The following is a 27,334-nucleotide window of genomic DNA, read 5'->3' on the forward strand; positions in this document are numbered from 1 at the left end:
AATCATCAAGATAGGAGTGTGGCAGCATCCAGGCAGGCATGGTACAGGAGGAGCTGAGAGTTCTACATCTTCATCTGAGGGCTGATATGAGGAGACTGGCTTCCAGGCAGCTAGGATGAGGGTGTTATAGCCCATGCCCACAGTGATACACTTACTCCAACAGGGCCACACCTCCTAATGGTGCCACCTCCTGGGCTGAGCATATACTTAAAGTGCACCTCAGTTCAGACTAGTTCAAGTGTCAATGTCACATGTAGTATTGTGATTCTAATAGTGGACAGCACACCTCCTAACAGTTTATTTTCCAGGAACTACAGAGATAGCTTGGTCACCACAGTACTTTGGAAAACTGTTAAATCCCCAGAATCCACATAGAAGGAAGAGAGGGAGAAGAATAAAATAAGGAAGAGGAGGAAAAGAAAGGAGGAAGAGAGGGAAGGGAGGAAGAAAGGGAGGGAGGGGAGGAAGGGAAAAAGCCACGAGAGCATATGCTTGCAATCCCAACTCTGAGGTGGAAGAAACAGGAAGATCACCATGGCTTCCTGGCTAACTACCTCAGCCTGCTTGACAAGCTCCAGGCCCGTTAAAAATCCCTGACTCAAAAGAAGTGATTTTTTTTTTTAAAAAAAGGTAGCTAGTGCATGAAAAACAATACTTACATTTTCCCTCTGCCTCCCCCACATACTCAGAGAGACAGAGACAGAGACAGAGGAGGAGAGACTTTGTCTGCAGATAAGGTGCATCACTACCCCTCCTGTGTGGATATATAAAAGGATTATAGAGAGTAGGTTCAAGTCATGAGAGTCTATCAAATCCTTAGTTGTAGTTCTTTGTTTGGTCTATACAATATAGACCAAATAAAGTAGAGATTACCTATCTCATATATGTTCTGTCTTTTAGATATTTTTTAAAAATGTGTTAGAGGAAGCAGTATCATTTTTGGGAAGAACATGGCATGCCCATGAACTGCCCATATACAGTAGAGCATTTGTTTTGAACATTCTACAGGGTTATTCCTACCTATATTCATCTATATGGTACCCATCACATAGAATTCACAATCTTTGCCATATGCATGTTATTAGCCATTTCATATAAAAGAAATTGTAAAAATATGTTATGCATCATTTCTCAACTATTATTCTTTGTATATAAGAGTATTAATAGGAAGAATGCTTAAAGTTTTGTTCAAAGTGGTTATAATAATTAGACTAGGGAGGTGGCTATGAGATCAGTTCCTGCAACCCACATGGTAGGAAAGAACTGAATCCTGTAGCCTCCAAATGCATGCCCATGGTAAGCATGCATACACATGCATACACATACATTCACATATGCACAAAATAAATAAACACAAGCAAAATAATTAAGTGTTCATAGTAGGTCAGGTATAGTGTTATGTGCTCACAGTCACTCCTACTCAGGAGGTGAGGCAGGAGGGAGGGGCTCTTGAGCCCAGATGCTTAAAGCCAGTCCAGAAAACATAACAAGACTCTTATCTCCTTTAAAAATAAAAATAATCACAATATTATGAATCTCACAAAAACATTGCCAAAAAACACATTTGGAACACAATAACTAAACCGGAATGTCCTGGAAATGTTAATATTAATTCTTCTAACACATTCTGTATAATGCCTTTAGAAGATGGTTTTACAGTGCAGCATATCACTGCTTGGCTTTGCTTGGTTTAGTATAAATATGTAGAATTTCTTCATAGGCCAGAATATCATCGTCATAGTGGCTGGAGCAAATCTGCTTTTGAATACTGAAGAATTGAAGGAGGCAGCCAGTGTCATTAGTCGAGCCAAAGTAGTGATCTGCCAGCTAGAAATAAGCCCGGCGGCGTCTCTGGAAGCCCTGACGATGGCCCGCAGCAGTGGAGGTAATGTTACAGATTGGTCGCTCTTTCTGGGAGAGCTTTTATCGCTGTCTTAATTAACGTTAACCTTTCAAGTTGAATAAAGCATTACTTTGTAGTAAAATATTCACTCCTCCATCTGTGAGATTCACCGGCTTGTAGTTCTTGATAATGTTAAGAAAAACTCACAAATAGGATAAAAATAACATGAGTAGCATATCCGATATCCCTAAATATAAAATCTGGAGTGTAGTTAGCAGAATCGACCTAAGGCATCACTGGGGCCTCTAAAGCACACAGCAAGGTAACAGAGGACGTAGGATGCTCCCACTGCACACTGTCTCTTGTCTCTAGGATTCAAAGTGTCATTCTTAGCCAGGTGTGGTGGTACACACTTGTAATCCAACACTCGGGAGGCAGAGGCCCTAGGAGCTCAATGAGTTTGAGGCCAGCCCGCTCTACAGAGAGTTCCAGGACACCCAGGGCTACACACGGAAAGCCTGTCTCAAGAAAACCAAAAGCAAAGATTTCTTCTTTCTCTTTTTTCTAAAATTGTATCATCTTTTCAATACACAAGAGCTTATTTGTATATAATGGTGCTGGGTTGTCTGTCAGTGTCTGTTATCTGCCTAGGAGAAAAAATATCCCATTTTTATTCTTTGTTAGGTTTGGGATATTAGGAAAATTAACTAATTTTTCTGAACCTGTCTGTAAAAGTAAGTCCTGTAGTCTTAATCTGTGGATAGAATGACATACAGTATGATGTCATACTTGCAACTAAGCCCCAGTTTTCTTCCTTCCTACCCATTTTCCTCTCTGAATTAGAATTGGAATTGCTTGGTGTGATGGTGCACACCTGGTATCCTGACTCTGAGAAGTAGAAGCAGGAAGACTATGTGTTTGAGATCAGCTGGGCTACATAGGGAGTTGAAAGCCAGCCTAAGACAGACTCTGTCTCAAAAATAATACCTTGATGGACCACCGTTTGCCCAAGACAAAAAGTAGCTGCTGTATGAAAATGGCCTCCACTTGGTATTGTGGCAATAGTTCTATGATATATAATAAAAACAATATAGAGAACTACATCAACTTTCCCTATTAAAACTTCCCAGGAAGCTGAAGTCAGGAGGATGAAAGCAGCAGCATCGTAGACACAGACACTACCAGGCGCCGTCAGGGGCACTTGGCCACAGGGACAGAATGTATGTGGACGGTACAGCTGGGTTTGGATGTGTGCTTTATGTACACAATTTCTCTTAGAACATTTCCTGTTCAATATGACAATGCATGTAAAATAAGCCCCCGAGGGCTGGCAGGGTGGCTAACTGAGCATAGACACTTGCCACTAAGCCTGGGACCCGAGATTAGTGTCTGGGATCTGTATGATGGAAGGAGACGTCCCCTCCTGCAAGCTGTCACCTCACCTCCACCTGTGTACCCCAGCGAGTGTGCACACTCCTCCCCCACAACAGATAAATATCTGGTTCTTCTTTAAGAAAACTAAATCTCTGAAATGATTTTGTGGAGAATTTTACAGTGTTTATACTGATTTCACAAATTTTTCCTTTTGGCAAAACAATATACTGTGGCAAATTCTCACTGACATTTACTGTATTTTTAATGGACTCAAAGCTGTCAGAAAGAATTCAAAGCCAAAATTCGTTTGGTTGCATTTTCTCAAAGTGTCACAGATGAGTCCCGGGCTCGTGGTGAGCAGTGTGGAGCTGGAGGTAGGCAGGCTGGGAGAGCGCGGACCTAGCATACAGATCGCTGCTGGGTCCAGGGCTGCATAAACCAAATACGCTGTACATCTGTCATCCCAGGTCATGGGAGGTGCTGGCAAGAGGATCTGAAGTTCAAGGGCAGGTCAGTGAGGTAAGATAAAGGCACTCAGAGCCCAGCCTGTGACCTGAGCTCCATCACCAGGACCTATGACGCAGTAAGGACACAAAAAGGACTAGATATAAACCATAGTTGTCCTCTGAGCTCCATACATGCTCTGTTGTAAGAATGTGCATGCAAACACACAGAAACACAGAGACCAATAAATAAATAAGTGTGGACTTTTTAAAATAATTTTTGAAGTTCAAATCATCCTCAACTATATAGAAAGTTCAAAACCAGCTAGGGCTAACAAGAAAGCCAATGTCAAAAAACCAAAACCCAGTCTATGCCTTGTACTTGTTCTAAGCAGGCAAAGTGACTACTGTGTGCCTCTGCTATCTCCTGTCCATGTACAGTGCACTCACGGCAGCTCTGTCCTACCCCTGCTTCTCAGAGAGTGCTGGTCTCTCCTCCAGTTCCCCGCAGCCCACCCAGCTAGTGGAGGAGAGGACCATACAGCCATCACAGGTGAGACTCTAGCCTTCCACAGGCACAACTAGTGTCATCCTGACACACAGGCAGCCTGACCAACCTTATGTGGGTGGGGTCCAGAAATGTTTCTTTTGATCAGCACTTCATCTTCAGACGCTGAGGGTCTTTATGGCATCAAGAAGATGGTGGGTACTGTAGCAACCGGCCACACAGCTTACTCTAACTTTTGTTTGTATGTTTTGTTTTGAAACAAAGTCCTGTGTGGTCCTGAATTTCTGATCCTCCCTCCTCTGTCTTTCAATCACAGGGTTACAGGTATTCACCACCATGCCTGGCTTTCTACATCATATTTTTGAATTTGGTTTGTTTTTTTTTTCCCCCGAAACAGGGTTTCTCTGTATAGCCCTTGGCTGTCCTGGAACTCACTCTGTAGACCAGGCTGGCCTCGAACTCAGAAATCCGTCTGCCTCTGCCTCCCAGAGTGCTGGGATTACAGGCATGCGCCACCACCACCCGGCTCTACATCATATTTTTAAGAAGATCCAGTGTGCTTCCAAATTAATTCTGCACGGTCTTTCCTATACAGCAGTCCCATCCTGTCTGGAGAATATGCATTCCAGAACTTCTGTAGATGCCTGGCACCACGCAGAATACTTTAATGCCCTTTGTGTTGATGGGCTCTTCTATATCCAAGAGCCATAACTTTTGCATCCTCTTGATAAGCTCTTTCATATAGTAGAGTCATAACTTTTGCATCTTAAGGTACAACGTCAGAACTCACACTATTTTATCTTCCTTCCTACCAGTTTTCTTTTAAAGATTTATATATTTTATATATGTGAGTACACTGTAGTGTCTTCAGACATATCAGAAGAAGACATCGGATCCCATTACAGATGGTTGTGATCCACCATGTGGTTGCTGGGTATTGAACTCAGGTCCTTTGGAAGAGCAGACAGTGCTCTAACCACTGAGCAATCTCTCCAGCTCCTTCCTACCCGTTTTGTGGGTATAGTTGATCTTAGCCACCTCGGCATACAGTTTTTTCTTACCTCACTGGGTAAAACACTTAGACTTCTTCACCAAAAGTGAAAGTGTAGGCATATCTGAATTCCAACCTCACTACTCTTACTGTAGAGCCATTGTTAAACAAAATAGGGGTTCCCTGAACACAGGCATTTTGATACCTGAACAGTGCAACCATGTGGCTAACCAAGTCCAATATACAAACTAATAGGATGATTCAGATCCCAGAGGAGATGGATCGGGGTGGCACAAGGTTTGACCACATGGCTCGTAGTGCTATGAAATTTGTAACTGGTGAACCTGATAATCTGACAGGTTTTAAAATTCAAAGAAAAAGTTTTATCTTGAACACACTGTCTCAAAACTCTCCTTAGTTTTACCTAAATAAAAGCAGTTTTAGACATAGTGCTAACAGTCAAAACAAAGAAACAACAAAACTCAGTCCCCAGTGGGTCACAGTGCAGTTAGGTAGACCTGCTGCAAGCTGATACTGTGACTGCTGGTGGTGAGACTGTTCGTGTTGGGTCTGGTCTTTATATCCATTTCAAAGCAAATGGAACATTACAGGGACAATTATAAATAATTGAGATTGTCAGATCGCCAAGATTAAATCCCAGGTATGATACAAAGTGTCTTTTAATGCCACTTTAGCCCTTTTCCATTTGGCAGGCTGAACCTCTTGGCTGGCCGTGTAGACTTTTGCAATAACATTGTCCCACACGTAGGCCAAACTTGGAGCTGTTTTACAGTTCAAGTATCAAAAAAGAAAAAACAACCTTCAATGGAGAAGAGACAGCCAAGCCAGCACTGGGGTACCCACTCTCCTCACAGTGCCTTTGCTTAGGGGTGACATTAGTCCTCAGCCCTCTGAGCGAGTTCTCAGGGCATTTGTAACCGTCCATCTTCTCTTCCACCCCATTTTTCAGCCTGCCAGCTTCCCCTAGGCTCCACCAGCTCCTCGTCAACATTACTGTGTCAGCCATTGGTGTATGCTTAAGATAACCAGGAGTTTAGTGCATCTCCCTCTGTGATGAGGGATACTTCCTGTTGTGTCCTGTCATCCTCTCCACATCTCTGGTTTTGCCTGGTCCCAGGATGATGTCATCTTTTCCATCTAGGGTGTTATACATTTGCGCTTCTCCTTAACTACCTGCATCCACTAGTTCCTCATGTTTCTTCATCCTGGGAGAAGAGAACCCAAGAAGAATGATTTCCTTATAGCATTTTTTCACTTCTACCCTAAGCTTAGGGACTATAAACCACACATCAGATGCTGTGCTTACATAACCAGTGACAGTTGAAAAGAATGTCCCGCCCCACCCACCCCACACCCACCCCGCAGTAAAATACAGGCAAAGAGGATTTGCTTGATTTTATGCGATATTTATAGTAATCAATTTATAGAGTCCCTCACTCCAACCATTGATACTTAAAACACAATGTGATTTTGTTTAACATTTGTTCTCATTGTAGAAAATTGCAACTATAGAGACTAGGAGAGCAGTATAATAAACCACATAGTACCATCATTTAGCTGTTGATGGCATTTCACTAATTTATTATCCACCATCCTCCACTACTAAAGCGAGTATCATTTCTTCATTGGTAGAAGATACTGCACATGTTCAAAGAATGGGGTCTTTTCATGAAGTACAACACTGGATCTACCATCAGACTTAGTACCAGACTTTATAATGGAGCATTTATAAGTTTAGTGAGTAACCTCTCAGATGTCCTCTCTTCTACACAAGCATATACACATATAGTGATGTTTTGTTTTCTTTTAGAAGGAAGGATTGGCACAAGACTACCTTCTTTTTGGTTAATAAGGAATAGAGGTATTTCTCTGATAAAGCATCGATGGCCTCATTCATGTTAGCAGAGTTAGAGTATTGATCACGTAGACCAAGAAAAAAAGAGGACCAGCCAATCTAGTTAGACCAGCTAGTGCTCGGGTGGATGTGTGGATTCCCTGGGCCTTCCACCAAAGCCAGCAGCGTGAGCATCACTGTACTTCATGGCTCTATGCCTGTCACCTTCTGCAAGACCAGCATAGAAAAGGACTTGCTCGATCCTGGATCTGTGGAGGACCCAAATGGAACTTCTCAAAGAACAGCTTCATCCTGCATCTTCGTTACTGGTAGCTTGACACAGTGCCTGTGCTCAAGTGCTTAGGAATACAGGCTTGACGATCACGCTAGATGAGCAACTGCATTCAATTGAATGCTTGAGGAAAACAGAGCACAATATGCTTGCATTAATTACTTTTCTTTTGTTGGAATAAGATACCATGACCAAAGCAACTGTGGTGGTTTAACTGAAAATGACCGCCACAGACTCATAGATTTGAATGCTTAGTTATGAGGGAACGGCACTGTTCGAAAGGATTAGGAGACACAGCCTTGTTGGAGGACGTGTGTCACTGAGAGTGGGTGTTGAGGTTTCTGAAGCCCAAACTAGGCTCAGTAGTTCTCTCTTCCTTTTGCCTACAAAACCAGATGAAAAGTTGCTTCTCCAGTGCCGTGTGCCACCATATTCCCCACTGTGATGCTGCTGGACTAAACCTCGGAAACTGTAAACAGCCCCAAGTAAAGCTGAAGTCATGGTGTCTCTTCACAGCAATACAACACTGACTAAGACTGCAACTTATAGAAGAAATCGTGTATTTGGAGCTTACAGTTTCAGGGTTTAGAGTCTGTGGGCATCATGGCACAGAGCATGGCAGCAGGTTCTGGAGCAGTAGCTGAGAGTTGACATCTTAGACAGGCATGAAGCAGAAAGCACCAACTGGGAATGGCAGAGCTTTTGAAACCTGAAAGTCCACAGACACACCTCCTCAGACAAGCCCATACATCTAATCCTTCCCAAACATTTCCAGCAACTGGGACCAAGTATTGAAGCGTATGAGCTTACAGGGGCCGCTCTCATTCAGACTACCCCAGTGCCATTCAGAAAACCTCAAACCTGGCTGCATTCAAATGCTGGGCCCTCGGGACTTTCGTGCATAATGGACATCTGTAACCCCTCAAAGACATGAGAAAGCCACTAAGAGGTTGTTGGTGAGCTACACATTCTTTCAGAAGGAGGAAGAGAGGTAGACAGGCGTGGGTGTTGGCTGTGTGCAAAGGACACTATAATAACAGTAATAATCTTCCATATTTGGACAACACTATAGTTTACATAGAGCTTTCACATGCATTTTCTAATTTAAGCCATACAATTGCCCTATATAAAAATCTGAGCAGGAATATTTTAAAAGCATACAATTTATGTGGGAGGACATTATAAAGTCTAAAGTAACAAAAATGCAGTGATGCTGTCAGACTATACTGGCTGAGACCACTGACTGACCCAACTGTTAAGACCTAGGAAGGTACAGATGCAGGCTGGACCTGCTCACAGTGTTAGAGCAAGTTAGGGGTCTTCACCAGCCGTGAGCACTGCCCAGGATGGGGGATGTGTCGCTGCTGAGCTAGCTATGACAGCCACCTAGAGAACTTGTGAATGTGTGGGTTCCCTGATCATAGCCCACAATTCTGACCCAGTGGGCTGGAAGGGGGACATAGAAACCCTACATCTGAACAGGCTCTCCTGTTGGGTAAACAAATTTGTAGCCATTGTTTTAGAACAGTCCCTAAGAACTGCAGCTAAAGGATCTTACTTGAGACTAGTCAGGTGGATTATTTACCCTGAGACGCTGTGGATCCAGGCTGAGGACAGAGGTCTGGCCAGCCTAGTTGTTTTGTCACAAAGCAGGAGTAGTTTGCAGGAATCTCTAAAGCCTTTAGAATAATTTGCAGAATTTCACACCAAAACCTGTTGTGTAATAGTGCGCATTGGCACTGGAGGAACGTGCTGCTCGGGAGACAGCCCTGGTCTAGATACGTTGCTATTTTAAAGAATAAACCCTCAAATCAAAGCCAAGGGACTCTTGGTTAGGTCCCATCCTCCCTATGTCCAAGAGTGTGAGTGTGACATCCCGCACTTGGCCTCATCTCTAGAGTTTACTTTTCTCCTCTGTCAGTGTAATAATGCTGTGACAGTCCCCTGCTCTCGCTCTGCCGCCCCCCCCCCCCCCCCCCCCCGTCCTTCTCTTGTAGTTGTCTAGTCTGAGCTAGCACCTAAGTCTCTGAAAGAGATTTCCCCACTTTCTCAATCTTATTGTTCCAGAGAGCTCCTAGGAGCCTAGAATGGACAGGGGGCGCTGTGAGAGAGGGTAGTGGGGGGAATATATGTGTGGTGGTAGTGGTAGTGGCAGAGGTGCGTGTGTGTGTGTGTGTGTGTGTGTGTGTGTGTGTGTTTGTGTGTTGACATGAGTAATTTTCATCTATTTTGGAAGCACACCTGGGTCTATCTCAGTTTCCTACATACTGTTACAACCAGGAAAGTCTGGATTCTTTGCTGTTTCTTCCCTGAACCATGAGTTTGTGAGCCTGCCCCAGAGATAAGCTCCAGAAGTGCTCCCTGTTTTATCTGAATTCATACATGCTCTTCCACACCACACTTTTACTTTAATGTTCTTGTCCTCACCTGACCGAGTTAGTCGTAACTATGACGCTTGCCCTTGAGGCTGAGTGGGAAGGTAAAAAAACAGAGGACATGGATACAAAAAGGATTGACACCAGGCTGTCATGTTGCTGGGATCCCAGACCTTTCAGTGTCTGTGGTTTAATAGATGATTTTATCTGGTGAGGGTGAAAGTGACGGCCCTCAGCTCCCTCTCCCTTCGAGTCTGTATGCACACCGACCCCACTCACTACCTTACATCTAAGGTAAAAGATAAGTGAAAGGATTAAATCAGTATTTTTAAATGATAACTATTGAGCCTCTTTCCCATTCCTTTGCAGTGAAAACCTTGTTCAACCCAGCTCCAGCCATCGCTGACCTGGACCCCCAGTTCTATTCCCTGTCCAGTGTATTCTGCTGCAACGAGAGTGAGGTACGGACAGACGGCTCGCTGATTCTATGAGGGACTGCAGACAGCTGGGTAAAACAAAGAGGCAGGCCGAGCCACGTCAGCTGAGCACATGTGAATGAATTCAGTAAAAAGAGATTCTCAGTTCACTGGGGTGTGGCGGAAAGGAAACTACTAAGCCTTTTGTGGCCATAAAGGATTCTGAGCCACGCCCCATCATCTTACACCAACTAACCTCTCCCATGTTAGCGCCCTCCAGTCCCCAAGCACTGGCAGATTGTCTGCTTTTTTAAGTAGTTCACATTTTCTGGACTAATTTACTGATTTTATTGGGTTTTCAAGACAGGGTTTCTCTGTATAGCCCTGGCTGTCCTGGAACTCACTCTGTAGACCAGGCTGGCCTCGGACTCATAGAGCTCCATCTGTCCCCGCCTCCTGAGAGGGGTGAGGGGGACTAACTAATATTAAAGTTCACAAGTTAACAAATAAAAATACAGACAAAAAAATCAAAAATCTTAATTTCAAATAATCAGTGAAAAAACATACAAAACCATTGGTTGTTGTTTGTTTTGTTTTGTTTTTTCTGAAAATCAAATTTAACTGTGAGCCTTTGTATTTTTTTCTGTCACTTGTACTTAGTGTAAAGTTCTGGAGTAGCTTCTGTACAACCTCCTAGTGTACAGATCCTGTGGCAGCACTGGCAGAGAGACACAGGCCCCCACTGAGCCTGCTGTCAGAGGGACACAATATGCACATCTGTACAACATACCTGTCAGTGGCGATACAATGTACTCTTTAATAAGTACCATTAGGAAGGTGAGCTCAAGCCATCACCGTTTTCATAGAAAGACAGCCTCTCATCGTTCGATGCCACACAGAGAAACGCTCTGTCGGTCTCTAAAGGCTAGCTGTCCTTTGGCTCTAAGGCTTTCTTTTTTTTTTAACTTTTTTTTTTTTTTTTTTTTTGGATTTTGGTTTTTTTTCGAGGCAGGGTTTGCCGCCACCGCCCGGCTCTCTAAGGCTTTCTTAACCGGCTTGCTTGATAACTGCATCTGTCAGGACATCCAGGACAAAGAAGGCTGCTACATGGAAACTAATTTTAACAAACCACAGTAGTTTATGCAACATTTTTGTGCAACCACCATGGCCAGGCATTGGGCTAGGAAAAAGGAATTATGGGAGATAGAGACCATTTCACAATATGAGGTTACATTACTCTCAACCACCAAACTGGCTTAGATTTCCCTGGTAAAAACTTAAAAGACACTGCTCTTCGGACGGTTTTCACAGCCCGAGTGTTTCTTCAGCTCATGTATCTTCTCCATTAAATTACAAATTCCATTATGACACAGCGTTATGTTATATACTTACCTATTGCTATTTAATAAATTCTCCACAGCAGTTATAATCATTGCCATTCCCAGTTTCCATGCCTAGGGAATCCAGGTAGGGCCTCGCATGGCTTGTCCTTGCTCTGTGCTGCCCAAGGCTGAGAGATTCTTCACTCATGTTTGATAGGTGCTCTTCGTGTTGCCTGGGGCATACTGGGACTGTTGGTCAGAATACTTACACATGACTTGTCTTGGCATACACACTACACACGCGTGTGCATGCACACATCAAAACACATACATGTACACACATATATTCCCTCACACACACACATCAAAACACACCACACACATACACACACATACACACCACTCATACACAAGGTCGGGGTGTTGACAGAGATTTCAGAGATTTTAGAAGGTACAGTGTGTGTGTCTCTGAAAGTAGATGAGTGTATGTAGCAGACAGAAATGGTCCCTGTAACACAGATTAATACCAAATTTATTAAGATGGCTCAGAGTCTGTTCCCAGCACCCACATGGCAGCTCAGAACCATCTGTAATGCAAGTTCCAGGCATCCAGTGTCCTCTTCTGACCTCCTCAGGCTCCCGCACACACTGGGTACACAGACATACACTCAGGCATGTGTGAGTGCGTGCGTGTGTGTGTGTGTTTGTGTGTGTGTGTATGTGTGTGTGTACACAGGGGTCACACAGAAGACAGTAGGAGAAGGCACATGGCCGGGTTTAGGCAGCTTCTCCTACTGGGACCACAGACACAGAGAGCAGGCACTTGAGGGATGGTTTTTATATGACAAAAGAATTAATTTGGGCATGATCTGAGCAAATAAAAGTGAGACAAAAATCTCAGTCTTAAGAATGTACAGCATGTGATTAAATTGTAATACAGAAAAGACAGAATTTGGTAATATGCCTTAAAAGTCTGTTATACATGGTGTGCATGTGTGTGTGTATATGTGTGTGGGTATGTGTGCATGTGCATGTGTGTATGTGTGTGGGTGTGTGTGCATGTGTGCACGTGTGCATGTGTGTGTTTGTGTGTGTGTATGTGTGTGCATGTGTGCACGTATGCATGTGTGTGCATGCATGTGCATGTGTGCACATGTGCATGTGTGTGCGTGTGTATGTGTGTATGTGTGTTTGTGTGCACATGCATGTGTGCATGTGTGTGTGCGTGTACATGTGTGTGTGTGCGCGTGCATGTGCGCATGTACCTGCCTGCACGCTCATATGCCATGGCATGTATATGGAACTGTCACAGGGTTCCAGGGAGTCTTTATTTTCCTTCCACCAGGTGAGCTGTGGGATTGAACACAGCCCATTAGGTTTAGTGGCAAGTGCCTTTACCCACTAAGCCATCTGAGCAGCCTACACACACACACAGACACACACACACACACACAGTGCTTTTATATGGAACAAATGTGTTTAATTTGGGCATATTCACAGCAACTACAAGCAGAGCTTACATGCAGTCTTATATAGCATATGGTTAAACTACAATATGGAAAAGAATTGAGTTATACACTTTGAGTCAAAAAAATACTAACTCATTGAGTACTTTTTTTTTTTTTTTAACTACCTGTGTCACAAGTAGAGAAGCAACTCAAAGATGGCAGAGGGCACCTCTGTCCCAGTTTCTGGCCAAGATTCTTCACTATTCCAAGAGAGAAATACTGATCCCCCACAAACCCTCATTTATTGTATGTGATTTAAGGAAGGTCACAAAGATGGTGACAAGTAATGACAAAACCAAGTAGTCGGCAAGAGCATGACAGAGACACCAAGAGAGGCCTGGGGCCGCCGGGCCAGGGGAGGCCTGGGCGCTGGTGACCTGGGTAGGTGCCTGTGTGTACAGGTGCAGCATACACGGAGTTCCTCATAGTGGCCCCCTCTCCACTTCCCACCTTCCTTGCTTTCTTTCGTAGACTGCATTTGTTGTCCCAAATTCTATATCTAGAAGAACTGAGAGAGCAATCCAGCCATCAACCTCCGCTCACCCCAAAAGCTGTCAGCACAGCTACATTGTTTAGCCCGTTCCCCAGCATGTATTTATTTACTCTGTTTTTAATGAAAGAAAAAACAAGCCAGGTGGCACATACCTTTAATCCCAGCACTCAGGAAACAGAGGCAGGTGGATCTCTGAGAGTTTGAGGCCATCCTGGTCTACAAAGTGAGTTCTAGGACAGCCTAGGCTACACAGAGAAACCCAAAAATGTCCCAAGAATTTTAAAAATATTTTTAGATTTATTTTATGCGGCTGGGCGGTGGTGGTGCACACCTGTAATCCCAGCACTTGGGAGGCAGAGGCAGGCGGGTTTCTGAGTTTGAGGCCAGCCTGGTCTACAAAGTAAGCTCCAGGATAGCCAGGGCTGTACAGAGAAACCCTGTCTTGAAAAAACCAAATCCAAACAAAACAAAACAAAAAAAGATTTATTTTATTCATTTGAGTGTTTTTCCTGCATATATGTCTGTGTACTTCATATGTGCCTGATGCTTGTGGAAGTCAGAAGACAGGGTCAGATCCTCTAGGACTAGAGTTATAGATGATTGCAAGCCACCATGTGGTTGCTGGGAACTAAAGTTGTCTTCTGTTTGAGTAACAAGTGCTCTTACCATGGAGCTATCTCTCCAGCCCTGAGAGTGTTTTGTTTTGTTTTGTTTTGTTTGGAGTTTTTGGTTTTGGCATTAACTCTTGACCTCCCAAACTCTGAGACAGGAAGTGTGAGACAACTTTGCCCATTCAGAGAGTATGTTAAGTAGCTGCTTTTGTGGTCCTCCTTGTGTTCCTCTTATTTACGCTTCTGTGGCAATATCCTTCAAGGCTCCCACTGCCCTGACTGTATGAGAAACGAGGGAGACATGTCTCCTAAAGGGCAGGCTTGAGCAGACCTGGGTCTCTGTTCTCACCACTGCTTCCTCTCTGGTGTGTATTCCAGGCTGAGATTTTAACAGGCCATGCAGTGAGTGACCCGACCACGGCTGGGAAGGCTGCGCTGCTTCTCCTAGAACGGGGCTGCCAGGTTGTGGTCATCACCTTAGGGGCTTCAGGATGTGTGACACTGTCACAGGCGGAGCCTGTTCCAAAGCACATTCCCACAGAAGCAGTCAAGGCTGTGGACACCACGGTAGGTTTCAAACTTTTAAGAGTTCTTTTTACATCTAATACAGCCCTGTCTGAAGATTATGGGGTAGGAGAAGACAGCCAAGCAGGAGAGCCCTCTCCTGGTCCCCTCTAAGTCACTGGGAAGCCCCATGGCATTCAGACTCTGGAAACCTGTTTCCTTATCCATAAAGTACTGCTCTATTTCCAGTAAATAACTGTCCCCTGAGCCTGTTCTGTGCCAGCCATGCTCTGGATGCTGGGGACACCTTGGGAAGGAGACTAGAGCATAAACATAACCATGTCTTACTGCCTCTGGGTGGCAGGGGTGACAAGGCTCACTCGCTAACAGAGCTCCTTGTTTTGTTTTCTTCCGTTTGACCCTCAGGTTAGTGTAGAGTCGTAGGCCTCATGCCAGCATCTTCACACTCGTCACAGGTCTCCCCCAGTACTTCCTTCTGTACACTCCCCTCCCCCATACTCCACCCTTCTGGATCCCCGCTCCCCTCCGTCCATCCTCCCGTCTGCTTTCTTACACATTCTCTCACTCTCTCTACACGTCCCACCTCCTGACCAGCTCTTCAGTACTCATCATCTTCTTTCTAGTTACACACATACACACACATACACACACATACACACACATACATACACACACATACACACACAATTTTAAAACTAGATACTGCACATGAGAGAAAACATGGTCCTTGTCTTTCTGAATCTGTTTATTTGGCTTAGCTTCATGACCTCTGGTTATAACCATTTTCCAGCAATTGCAATGATGTCACCTTTCTTTCTGACTATCTAGCGTTCTGCCGTGTGCATACAGCACATTCGCTATTCTTCTGTTTATTTCCTGGCCATCTTCACTGCAGCCATAAACATGGTTGTACAAGTACAAAGATCATTCTCTGGGCCCATGGATGACAGCGGGAACCGTCACTGCAGACTCCAGGGTCTCCTGCATATATCTCATTTAATCGTATCTCATTTAATCCTTGAAAACTTTATAAGCAGTGTGTTGCTACCCTCTTTCTCCCTCCAGTGAGTGACAGGGCTGTGACTCCAGAAAGAAAAAGAAACCCTGTCCAAATCCAAAAGAAAGAGAGAGAGAGAGAGAGAGAGAGAGAGAGAGAGAGAGAGAGAGAGAGAGAGAGAGAGAAAGAAAGAAAGAAAGAAAGAAAGAAAGAAAGAAAGAAAGAAAGAAAGAAAGAAAGAGAAAGAAACAACTTTAAAATATAACTCGTTTATCAAACCTGAAGCCTGAGGGGGAACCTGAACTCGGGAGCTGACACAGGAGGATTGGCACCAGTCTGAGGCCAACCTGCACTACAGTGTAGACTCCCCAGCCCAGCCACTCCCCCGCAGATGAACGGAGAGTCCTGTGTGAGCAGCTCCTGCACACTGGAGCTGACACCGCGGGGCCTTCCCCAGGGCCTTCCCCAGGCGCCTGCAGACTCAGGCCCAGTCTGTCGATTCCGTGCTTGGTCGTTTCTAGCACTGCTCATCTATTCTGTTCTGTCAAAGAGAGACCCGGAATATTGAAGGTTTATTAGTTCACTTCATCAGAGTAAATTTGCTCCAATGTGAACCAAACGAGAGAAATTTCTTTTTCTCTTGCCAGAGTGATCTGAAGGATCCTGAGGGAAGCCAGGCCTTTGTGGGTACCCGTAAATGGGTTGGCCTCCGCTGAGCACGTGTCAGTCACAGTTCTGCTTGCTTCTGCACAGAAGCAGCCTATGAAAGGCATGTTTGGTGCACACAAATAGAACCTTTGGAGGGTATTATTCGCTTCCAGGTCAGCTCTACCCTTCTTGTCATGCATGGGCTTTGGACTCAGTCAGGCTGTCTCCCAGAGTGATCCCCAAAAGCTCTGTTCCCCCACCAGGTGCCTCATCATGCCCCTGTCTCTGATGTCAAATGACAAAGAACTTATATGGATGAATAGGGAGAAGGCACCAGCTAAACAACAGGAAGCCCTGCTTGGTGTTCATCCATGAATAGGTAGACAAGCAGATTGTAGTGTGTCCATACAACTGAACGGTACTGAACACTAACCGGACTATCGACACGTGCTGCGTGCATGGCAGGCGCGTCACCAGCTCAACCACCTCCCTAGCCTCTCCGCCGTCTTTTTTTATGCTGTTTTAAATTCTCATCCAGCAGCCTCACCACCAGTGTGCTTGCCTGATCCACACACAACCATTCAGCTAGCTTAAGACCATGAAACAGTGGCCCTGCTGGGGTGAGGAATTCCTGGACAAGAGTCTCGCCTGGGCAAGCAACCCCTTCACTCCCGGCCAGCGGAGTGCCACTTGCAGAAGGCTCTATCTCCTCCTCCACTTACAGACATCGGGCTTTGCACGATGGAGGAGAGTAGTTACTGGCTGGCACACTGTCCGCTTGAGACAGCCTGTACGTCAGAGCCACTGTGTGCTGCTATATTCAGTTTTGCCTCTGTTAATAGTTGAATATATCACTTCTATTTTTACATCTGTTTTTCCCATTGTGCTGGCGTGAGAGGGTGGCAGAGCTGCAGATGTCCTCAGTTCAGTTTGGAAGACATGACAGATGTGTCTCTTTTCCCATCTCTGCATCTCAGCCTCAGTCAGAATGATCATGTTCATGTGTTTCTATTCAGGATTCACCGGAAGTACATGCTGTATGTCACACACACACACACACACACACACACACACACGAGCAATTCTTAGGGATTATCATGGTAGTATGAAGGAATAATGCTGTCCTATTATTTGACCCTGCAGGCTCTGTCAGATCTTATGTACTGATTGTTTCCCTTTATGTAAATGCTTAAATCCGAGAATCTGCCCTCACACTGCCATTTCAAAAATGCAGGCAGCAGGCTAAACCTAATTCTTCCAGAATCACTTGCTTCACTATAATGCACCATAAGTCAGGGCAGAGACTAAGCCAAGAGTAAACAAGAGCTGGGGTCACGGGGGGGGGGGGGGGGGGGGGGGGGGGGGGGGGAAGGGGGCGCTCACCATCCCTGCCCTTGACTACCCTTCCTCTGTCTGTCTGTCTGTCTGTCTGTCTGAGTTGGGTAGGAGTCAGAGTTGCTGATGAGGCTCCTGTCACATCTGCCCACCTGGTGGACATCCCTGATGACTCGGGGCTTGAGAATTTGTTCTAGAGATGGCCCTGGAGGGAAGTACAGGCCGGTGGCAGGGAGTGTCTGGGAAGGTTATCAGGGAAGCACTTTAGTGGGATGTGATTGTTGAGACTCACTAGATGGCTCCAGGGTGGCTTCTCTCGGACTGTTCTCATCCTGGGGTTCAGCTATCTAGGCCATTCTCAGGGGTGAGACCCCATTGAGTCACCACTTAGGTACTATAGGACTGACAGTGCAAGCTGAAAACTATTGCAGCATCTGGGGGTCAGTGTGCCCATCTTACCAGACCTTTCTCCCGCCTTGTCACCTCCTGCCACATCCCTACAACCAGTGCAGAGTCCAACATCTGACACCAAATGCAGTAAGGGCCAATGAATGCAGGTCAGCCTGAAAGGCGGCTCACAGCCCAGGTGCTCTCTGCTACCCATAGGGAGCTTCCATCCACCGCCAAGACAGTCTCTGACCTTGGCCTGTGTTTCCTCAGAAGTCCACACACTTCATCCTCCCTGTGTTTGTATATGTGGGGTTTCTGCAGAGTCTTTGTGGATCTTTGTCCGGAAACAGAGTGTTTGGGCGCCCTTCACTGTTGAACACTAAGATCTAGGAGAATAAGGTATTATGGGTAAAGACTAACAGCCTGCTAGGCGATGACGGGTGATACAGAGCAGTTAAGACTCATTCTAACCCTGGCTGCATGGTTTGGGGTGCTGGTTGTTGTTGTTGTTGTTGTTGTGTTTTGTTATGTTTTCTTATCTGAGAAGAAACGTTTATGACCTTGGGAGACTTATGCTGTGGATGCTACCATCAGTCAAAGTACCTTTGGAAATTGCCTTTAGACTTGCCATGCCAGCCAGGAACACGCTGGGAATGTGGCTCATCTGAGAGGATTTGCATAGCCTGGGTGAGGCCCTGGGCTCTGTGCCTTCAGCATACCCTGTACCCCAGTAAGTGCTTTATTCAGTTCCCCTCTGCTTATGAAAGGAGCCCATACTTAATGTGCACTGGCGGATGGAGAGGACACTCAGTGAGTAGAGAGAGGAAGCAAGTTCTTGTGATTCGGCCACTCTGCTGCTAAAGCTTCTGCAGTCCGCACATAAATATCCCTCCAGGGGGATGTAAGCAGGCAGTTCTCGGAAGAAATGCGAAACAGTAAAGAAACTAGGCCGTGCTTAACCTCACTAGTCAGAAATATGCCCATTAAACAGCAGGGAGAGCCTCGCCCACAAGGTCAACAAATATTAAAGGTAATTAATGCCCACTCCGGCAGGCAGCTCCAACCTCCTGTCCTTCTCAGCCGCATACTCAGTTCTCCTGAGAACTTACATTCTTACGTGCTTTCAGGGTGACCTGAAAAGGACGCTTTCTCTTCAGCGCAGTGACTGCCCTTCCAGGAGTCTGTCACTCACAGGCATGCTCACATACAAAAAGCAATGCAAGCATGTTTATTTAACTTTGTATTGACCCAACACTGAGAAGAAGGCATGTGCTGCTCGGGAGAGGAGCTTAACTGTAACTGACGTGCTAGTTACTGGAAGGCGCCTCCCAGCCCTCTGCATGTAAATATAGACTCCACATCTGGAGCAGACTCCAAGTCATTCTGATGGCTGCTTGGGAAGGGAGTGGATTGGTATGATAACGAGTGAATTCTACTTTCTGCTTCATGTCTTTCTTGTCCATAGCCTGTGTTTTTAGTATATTACTTTGTTATTTGAAGTAAGCATTTCTTTGGGGGCATAGCCAAGAGCTGCTGAGAGCCAGCCACGTCTAACAGACAGGGTAGGGTCATCATCACAGAGGAGCCCTTGACAGGTGACCTCACGAACAACCTCTCAAGCACTCTAAAGTCTCTGTAAACAGACTGAGTCATAAGATGTCTTCTGAAATGATGTCCTGTTGCCACAGGAGAGAGGAGGTGCCTTCTTATAGGGGCCCTTGGGGTCCAGTCTGGACATTTCAGAGTGCATTTTGACAGGATCTTTCTTTCTTTCTTTCTTTCTTTCTTTCTTTCTTTCTTTCTTTCTTTTTTCTTTTTTTCTTTTCTTTCTTTTTTTTCTTTTATTTTTTTGAGACAGGGTTTCTCTGTGTAGCCCTGGCTGTCCTGGAACTCAATCTGTAGAACAGGCTGGCCTCGAACTCAGAAATCCCCCTGCCTCTGCCTCCCAAGTTCTGAGATTAAAGGTGTGCGCCGCCGCCGCCGCCGCCGCCGCCGCCACCGCCACCACCACCACCACCACCCGGCTAGGATTTTTCTTTCTTAATCTTTTTGAGGAAGTAGTTTTCCTCAAAAATGCAATTTTATATAGTTCCCCTAGGAGATATGAGGGTGACTGTTGAAGCTTGCCACTTCTGTCCGTTATTCAAATGCACTGCACATCCTCAGAGAAACGGCTCATGTCCGTGTTTGGAATGAGTCTGCTTGTTAGCCAGTGTATCTCTCCAGTCACCTTCCTCCCTGCAGGGAACTGCGGAAGCCTAACTCTGCTTTCCTCATAGTTTTTGGATTTAGTTACTGGGTAACCAGGAAGAATTGTAAAGGGGACCAGGCAAAGCTATGGAGATGTCTCAGTCAATAAAGTATTTGTTGTGTAAACTACAAGCTAATTATTTTTTATCCCATAAAAAGCTGAGCATGGTAGAATACACCTCGAACCCTAGTGCGTTATCCTCCATGCCTTTCCTTTTTCAAATGTTCCTAAGGTGGGCTGTGGCGGCACCCACCTTTAGTCCCAGTAGCAGCCGATGGATCAAGTCAAGCCCAGCCTACTTAGTAATCATGTCAAGTTCTAAGACAGCCCGAGCTACATAGTGAGACCCTGTCTCACAAAAGGAAAGAAACAAAAGGGCGTGAGTGAAAAGAGTCTCGGGAGAGGAGACCACGTGACCGTGATGAGTGCTCACTGGTGCCCACGTGCCGATGCCTCTCTCCAGTGCAGACACACTTGGAGGCAGAGCGTGTTAGAGACCAGTGAGTGAGGCCCCAGCCTGAGCTCCTACTCCAGGAGTCTGAGTGTCCTCTGAAGCATCCTCTCTGCCAGAGAACTCCCTCAACACACGCACAAAGAAAGAGCTCTGTGAGCACCAGCAGATAGGAACTACCTGCAGGCCAAGGGAAGCTGCTCAGAATGGGACACCTTGCCTCAGACCCCCTAGCCTTGAGGACTATGAGAAAGAAGTTTCTGTTGTTTAAGCCACTATCTGTGGAGGTGTTTTTTGGTTTTTTCGTTTTTGGTCTTGGTTTTGGGTTTTTTTTGGCAGACTAATACACACAAGGCAGTGAATATCCTCTGAAGTGAGCTAAAATAAATTCAGAAAAGTCAGGTATCCATGAGGAGACAATGACAGCAGCAAAGCAGCAGGAGCCAGATCACCTTTCTCCAAGAGGTGAAGGCTTCTGCACACACGGCCAAGCCGATGACAGTGCTGTGACCTGGGGCAGATGATGGCTCTAATCCTGCCTTAGCCATCTGCTGGCTAGACTGCTTTAGTAAATGAATTGTACCATTTGATTTGGGGACAGTCCACCTCTCTGTGCCTTGACATTCTAGCACTGACCCTTAAGTCACATGTCAGAATACAGACTTCTATAACCCCTCTTGTCTCCAGATCTTGGAAAGGCCTTGCATACTTGTACAATACACTGCAGCCTCAATGTAGGGCAATAACACACCATAGACCCTGAGTGCCACCCAGCTGAGTCCCAACGAGTGAGTCCTCAGAAGGGGAGCACTCGTTAATCAGCACATCGCTCCTGTCTGCCCTTGTCTGCAGGTCACAAAACCTGGAACTTGCCAGGCGGTGGTGGCGCTTGCCTGTAATCCCAGCACTCTGGGAGGCAGAGGCAGGCAGATTTCTAAGTCTGAGGCCAGCCTGGTCTACAGAGTGAGTTCCAGGACAGCCAGGGCTACACAGAGAAACCCCGTCTTGAAGAAAAAACAAAACAAGACAACAACAACAAAAAAGATGTAAGAGAGCAAGAGTTGCTCTATCTGCTGTCTCTGGACCTGCTCTCCAGAGCATACCTCACTCCTCAGCATCAACAGTGAAAGCATCCAGAGAGAGATGAAACCAGAGGTACGCTGCTCCTTACACATCACTGGAGGATGAAATGATTACCCAGTGTTCCATTTTTAAAATCCTCATTTAACAAAGGCTACAGGTCACAGAGAGTGAAAGGTATCTCCAAAATGCAGAAACCCACTGGAGTTCTACGGTAGCTTCCCTTAGGGGTTCAAGAACACGTACTTTTAATCTTCCAGAGAAGCCAATCCCTGTATATGGTAGCTCACAACCGCCTGAAATAGCCCCCGGGGTCACAACACCCTCAACATGTCCATACACATACCATACACATAGTTACATTTAAAATGGTTCTCCTTGGAGTTGGGAGATGCCTCAATCGTGCAGAGCACTAGCTGCTCTTCCTAAGGACCTGGGTTTGATTCCCAGCACCCACGGGGGGGGGGGGGGGGGGGGAAGGGGGGGGTGCGCATAAGTGACAGTAACTCCAGGTCCAGAGGATCCAGTACTTCCTCTGGCCTCCACAGGCATCAAACTCATGCATATGCTATGCACACAGACACACACACACACAGACACACACACACACACACACAGAGAGAGAGAGAGAGAGAGAGAGAGAGAGAGAGAGAGAGAGAGGAGAGAGAGAAGCAAAACACTACTATACTTAAATAAATCTACTTGTTAACTAGCCCTCCTTGTTCCAAGAATGACATCTAGAAAACTCTCTGAAGACTCAGCTGCCAGAGGCTGCCAGAAAAGATGAGAAAGACAGAAGATTCCCTGGCTGTGAGGAAAGGACAGGGGCAGAGTGGTCACTGAGGCAGCTGACAGACAGGACACGTGACATCTGTCATGCCCTGAAGGCTGCGTGAGCTATATTACATTACTTCTACATCAGCATATCACCTCCTTTATTAGCTAATCAGGCAGAATTCAGTACTTGAAATTACCCTTCCTAATCCTGCATGTGATCAGTTGAAAACCCAGGGCTCTAAAAATCTAATTGTAACTGCTTACCAGAAATGTCATGTTCTTGTTGAAGGACTGAACCAGGGCCAGGCATGGGCTATTTTTCCTGTCTTCCCAATACAGCAGAACTGAGTTTACACAGTGCCCCAGGGCACTATACTTCAGCAGCCCTGGAGGGCATCTGGGACTAATCTGTCCCAAGACTAAAAGTGTGGCCTCAGAGAGGAGTGGCACGGGATAGAGAAGGAACAGTCATTTCAGCAACAGTCTAGAACTATCCAGATCTGGGTTTGGAGGGTTCTACGGACTGGGCAGGAGCTGGTCCCTCCAGCAGGGTGAGATGTATTCATCTCGGATGAGGATCTTTCCACCCTACTCTTCACAATCTATTACCATCGCCTTCCGGTCAGTACCCTGGTCGCGGGTGTGATGGCAGGCAGGAGCCTGCTGTGGTGCGGTGCGTTCCCTTGCATCTCTCCACTGGCATTCCAGAGCAGACTCACAGGGCTGTCCCGGGGTCTGCAAAGTGGAGACCATTCCTGAAACTGGAAAGAGATTTAAAATCAAAAAATAAATAAAATAAATGGTGTCAAACTACAAAACCCAGAAAGCTGAGTGTGCCATGCCCACGGTCTTCACTGACCACTGTTGCTGATGCAGGTGAACGGGGGAGATGAAAGGCCGGGTGTGCGTCGTAGACCTGAGCATCTGCTTGCTTTTGTAGGAAAATATGGCTGCACACTATAGGTTGTATAAATATACCATTAATGGTATGAACGTGTGTGTGTGTGTGTGTGTGTGTGTGTGTGTATGTGTGTGTATGTGTGTGTACATAATATACTACAGTGGAACTTAAGATTCTCCTACCCTCATCATCTCCGAGGGCAGGATTGCAGGGCTTATGGTCACATGATTTTTTTTTTTCACTTTTGTTTTTTGGGTTTCTTGTTTTGTAAGCTGGTTGATTGTTTTGTTGATTTGGTTTGGTTTAGGTTTTTGTTGTTGTTGTTTTGATTTCGAGACAAGGTCTCACTATGTGTGTATCTCTGGCTGTCCTGAAACTCACTATGTAGACCAGGCCAGCCTTGAAGTCACAGATATCTGCCTGCCTCTTCCTACCCAGTATTAGGATTAAAGATATTATACCACCAAGCCAGCTAGGCTCTTTTCTTTAAAGACAGGACTTTCTAGCCAGGAGGTGGTGGCACACACCTTTAGTTCCCACACTCAGGAGGCAGAGGCAAGCAGATCTCTGTGAGTTCAAGGCTAGCCTCGTCTACAGTTCCAGGACAGCCAAAGCTACACAAAGAAACCCTGTCTTGAACAAAACAAAACAAGACAAAATGAGAATTTCCTACGTAACCCAGGCTGTTTCAGACTTGCAGTCATTCTACATTGGCTTCTCAAGCACTTAGCTCACGGACGTGGACCACCATGCCCAGGGTAACAGCATGCCTCTCTCCAGTCCTTCTCCCTACTGCTTTCCTTCAAAACCGGAAAGGAGGGAGATTTGTCCCAGTGACAGAGAAAGCGAGCAAATCTTGGGCTGACTAAGCCCAAAATAAGCACCAAAATAATAATAACCCAAAATGCTTTTTAAAAGGAATAAAATTGTATACTGTTGTCCACTAAGGAAAGCGCTGTGATTTGAGGGCAGAAAAGACCATCTCGGGAAGTGTAGCTAAGTGCGTCTGTTCCAGAAACTAACTAACTAAAGCTTATGTCCTGCTTCTCTCTCAGTCCAAACCAAGCAGTTAGGTTAGGGCAGGGCCCCAGAGCCCTGTGTGCTGGACAGGTTTCCCATGACTGCTCTGTTTCAGACAGAGCTCCTTCCTTGCATCTGCTCTTTACCTAGCTGAGCTCGTGAAGTCTAATTAATCATTTAAGTAGGCTGTGACGTAATGTGCATCAAATACATTTACTGCTTTAGCACCTCTTCCCTTTCTCCTTTTCTCCTTTCCTTCTTAAACATAGGAAATAATTTTAATAACACTGAAAGATTTTTTAAAAAACTGAAAATATTTTTAAAAATTAAAGGCATGTTGGCACAGACAGGAGGATTGCTGTGAGTGAAGTCCAGCCTGTTCTATATAGAAAATTCCAGGGCAGCCTGAACTACACAGAGAGACACTGTCTCAAAAAAAAAAAAAAAAAATCCACACCATTCAGCCTTATTAATCCTAAACATTTTGCTTTTTTAGCTTCTTCAAGAAGTTTTGATTTTTAAAACATTTGAGAATTTCAAGCATGAGTGCCGCGTTTACATCATTACCTCCCCAGTCCTCTTAACTCTACTGGCCACCTGAGGTCTGCCCTAACTGAGTATTGGTTCTCTGATAAAGCTAGATAACAGATAGCGTAACACACAGATAACGTGAATGTTGAAGTCCAAACTGAACGTGGGCAGGTTCCAGATTCCGAAGTCTCAATAGAGATGGGATTTCTTACTGTTCCCTAATTGTGGCTAATTGCCTCCGTTCCCTTTCCAAAGGAGTCTTAGTTTCAACATCCCACTTAACTGAGTCCCACAAGAATACTAAGGTCAATCAGAGAAATGCTAATCAAAACCACATAGACTGAGTTAGCTATGATGGCATAGACCTGTGATTCCAGCATTTGGGAAGTAGAAGCAGGAAGATTAGGAACTCAAGGCCAGCCTGGGCTATATAAGACCCTGAAGCCGGCAAACAAACTAAAAACTTGTATTGAAATTCCATTTGACCGGGGAGATGGTGGTGCACACCTTTAATCCCAGTACTTGGGAGGCAGAGGCAGGCCGACCTCTGAGTTTGAGGCCAGCCTGGTGGACAGAGTGGGATCCAGGACAGCCAGGGTTACACACAGAAACCTGGTGAAAAATTCCATTTGTCCCCAGTCAGAACAGCTGTCATTAAGAAATCAAACAACGGAGACAAAGGAGATTGCTCAGTCTGTAAAGTGGCTCTTGCCAACTTTTGCTTTAAAAGCCAAGTGTGTATTTGCAATCCTAGTACCAGGGAGGTAGAGGCAGGCAGAGCCTTAGGGCTCACAGACCTGTCTCCACCTGAGGATGACAGAGCACAGCAAGATGGGTGTTTGTGGGAAAAGCAAACTTCATTCTGTTGGTCTCTGTGGTTTTCAAATGTTTTGGGCTTCTGATTCACCTTATGGCTGAAGCCATTTTCCACAGAGAGTAAACCCATCTGTAGTAACAGTAGCAGAAGTGTAACATTAAAAAAAAAATCAAAACTCAAGTGGCTTCATGTGTCCTTCATAGGCATGTGTACCTGCCTTCTGGTAATTATCTCTTCACTACAAGCACTGAGAACAGAATCCTACCGTCATCTAAATCCCAGCTGAAATGTAATAATAAATATAATAAAAAATGAATAGCATATAATGCATACAAATAATAAGTAATAAATATCCATCATTCAACTACCTCCCAGCAGAACGGGAGTTCAGCTAGTTTGCCAACAACACATGCTTTGGAGGCCAGCTCACTCCTGACCAAAACAGGCTCCACATAACTCTTCCCTCTTCCTGACAGGGACTTTGAGGCAGGGCGTGCTGGATTCAGGTTGTGTAGACAGACCCAAGTAGTCCAGCCAAGGTACAAGCAGTTGGCAGTGAATCATCCACTTCAGCTTTCAGCATAGCCAGAGGCTGCAAACAATTTTACTCCATCCCTCCACCGTCCTCCCAGTGTAGACCTGGCGTAAGAGCAGGGGTGAGGCAGTCACTGTGAGGAAGTAGGGGCGTTATAAATAACCCAGAAACCCTCTCCCAACAGCAACTGCTGCTGAACTTGCGGCCTAACAGCTCAGGCGCAAAAAGGGCATGAATACAACATTGTGCAATGACTAATTACTCTAAGTCCTGTGCATGAGCAGAGGTGAGACCTGCAACTCTTGCCCAGGCTATCAGATGCCCTTATGGCGCTGCGCTGGTCTGCAATTCTCAGAGAACAATGATAATGTTTCCAAGACCTCTCAGCACCAGAAGAGAGCAGCTGGTGGAGAGAAATGCTGGGCAGAGACTGTCTCAGCAAATCCTGTAAGATACCGAGTCATATTGGATTAACTGTTTTCTGTCTAAAATGGCAGTCACCGGAAGAGTAACCACAGAAGGCAAGGCCAGCCTTCCGAGCAGATGAGTCACTAAAGGATGCTTTGGTTTTAAGTGCCATTTATTTGTGAATATGTAAAGTTGTTTAAGCACAAAGCCTATTAACAGAGCAAGAAGAACAGAGCCTTTCTTCCGCTTTTAGCTTGACCTCGGGATCCTTTCCTCCTTTCTGAATTATAGAATGGATTCATCTATCACAGACATTTTTGGGCAAATCGGGGTCTTAGCCTATTCTCAGTCTCTGTAAGCCATTTTTCTCCATGGCTTCCCAGACTGCAGAGCCTCTAAGGCTGCAGTGGATCCTACACTAAGTGGATCGTTGCTGCACACAGTCCAAGCCAGCCCACTCCAGAACCTGAGGAGGCTACCCACTCCTAGCTAACAATGGGTGTTAGCTCTGCAGTCTGGCCAGCCATCATCACTGCTGAGTGACTGACAGCCAGGCATGGCCATGGGACCAGCAAACCAGCAAGTGTGGCAGAACTACTTCACTGAGGCCATATTTAGTAACATAACCAACTGTAGG

General features: G+C 45.6%; 1 protein-coding gene across 2 annotated transcripts in view; it reads left to right on the forward strand.

Annotated features, from left to right (window-relative positions):
• The window catches only part of Rbks (ribokinase), an 83,459-nt gene that overhangs the window by 39,571 nt on the left and 16,554 nt on the right, over positions 1-27,334 (forward strand). Inside the window, exons 5-7 of one of the 2 annotated variants that reach the window (XM_052186337.1) lie at positions 1,721-1,885; positions 10,051-10,142; positions 14,410-14,598. In XM_052186337.1, the coding sequence (XP_052042297.1) occupies positions 1,721-1,885; positions 10,051-10,142; positions 14,410-14,598 (446 nt within the window). The remainder of the gene's footprint in view (positions 1-1,720; positions 1,886-10,050; positions 10,143-14,409; positions 14,599-27,334) is intronic. The other variant, XM_052186338.1, reaches the window with a different exon arrangement.

This window comes from Apodemus sylvaticus, chromosome 6, assembly GCF_947179515.1.
Source record: "Apodemus sylvaticus chromosome 6, mApoSyl1.1, whole genome shotgun sequence".
Lineage (NCBI taxonomy): Eukaryota > Metazoa > Chordata > Mammalia > Rodentia > Muridae > Apodemus > Apodemus sylvaticus.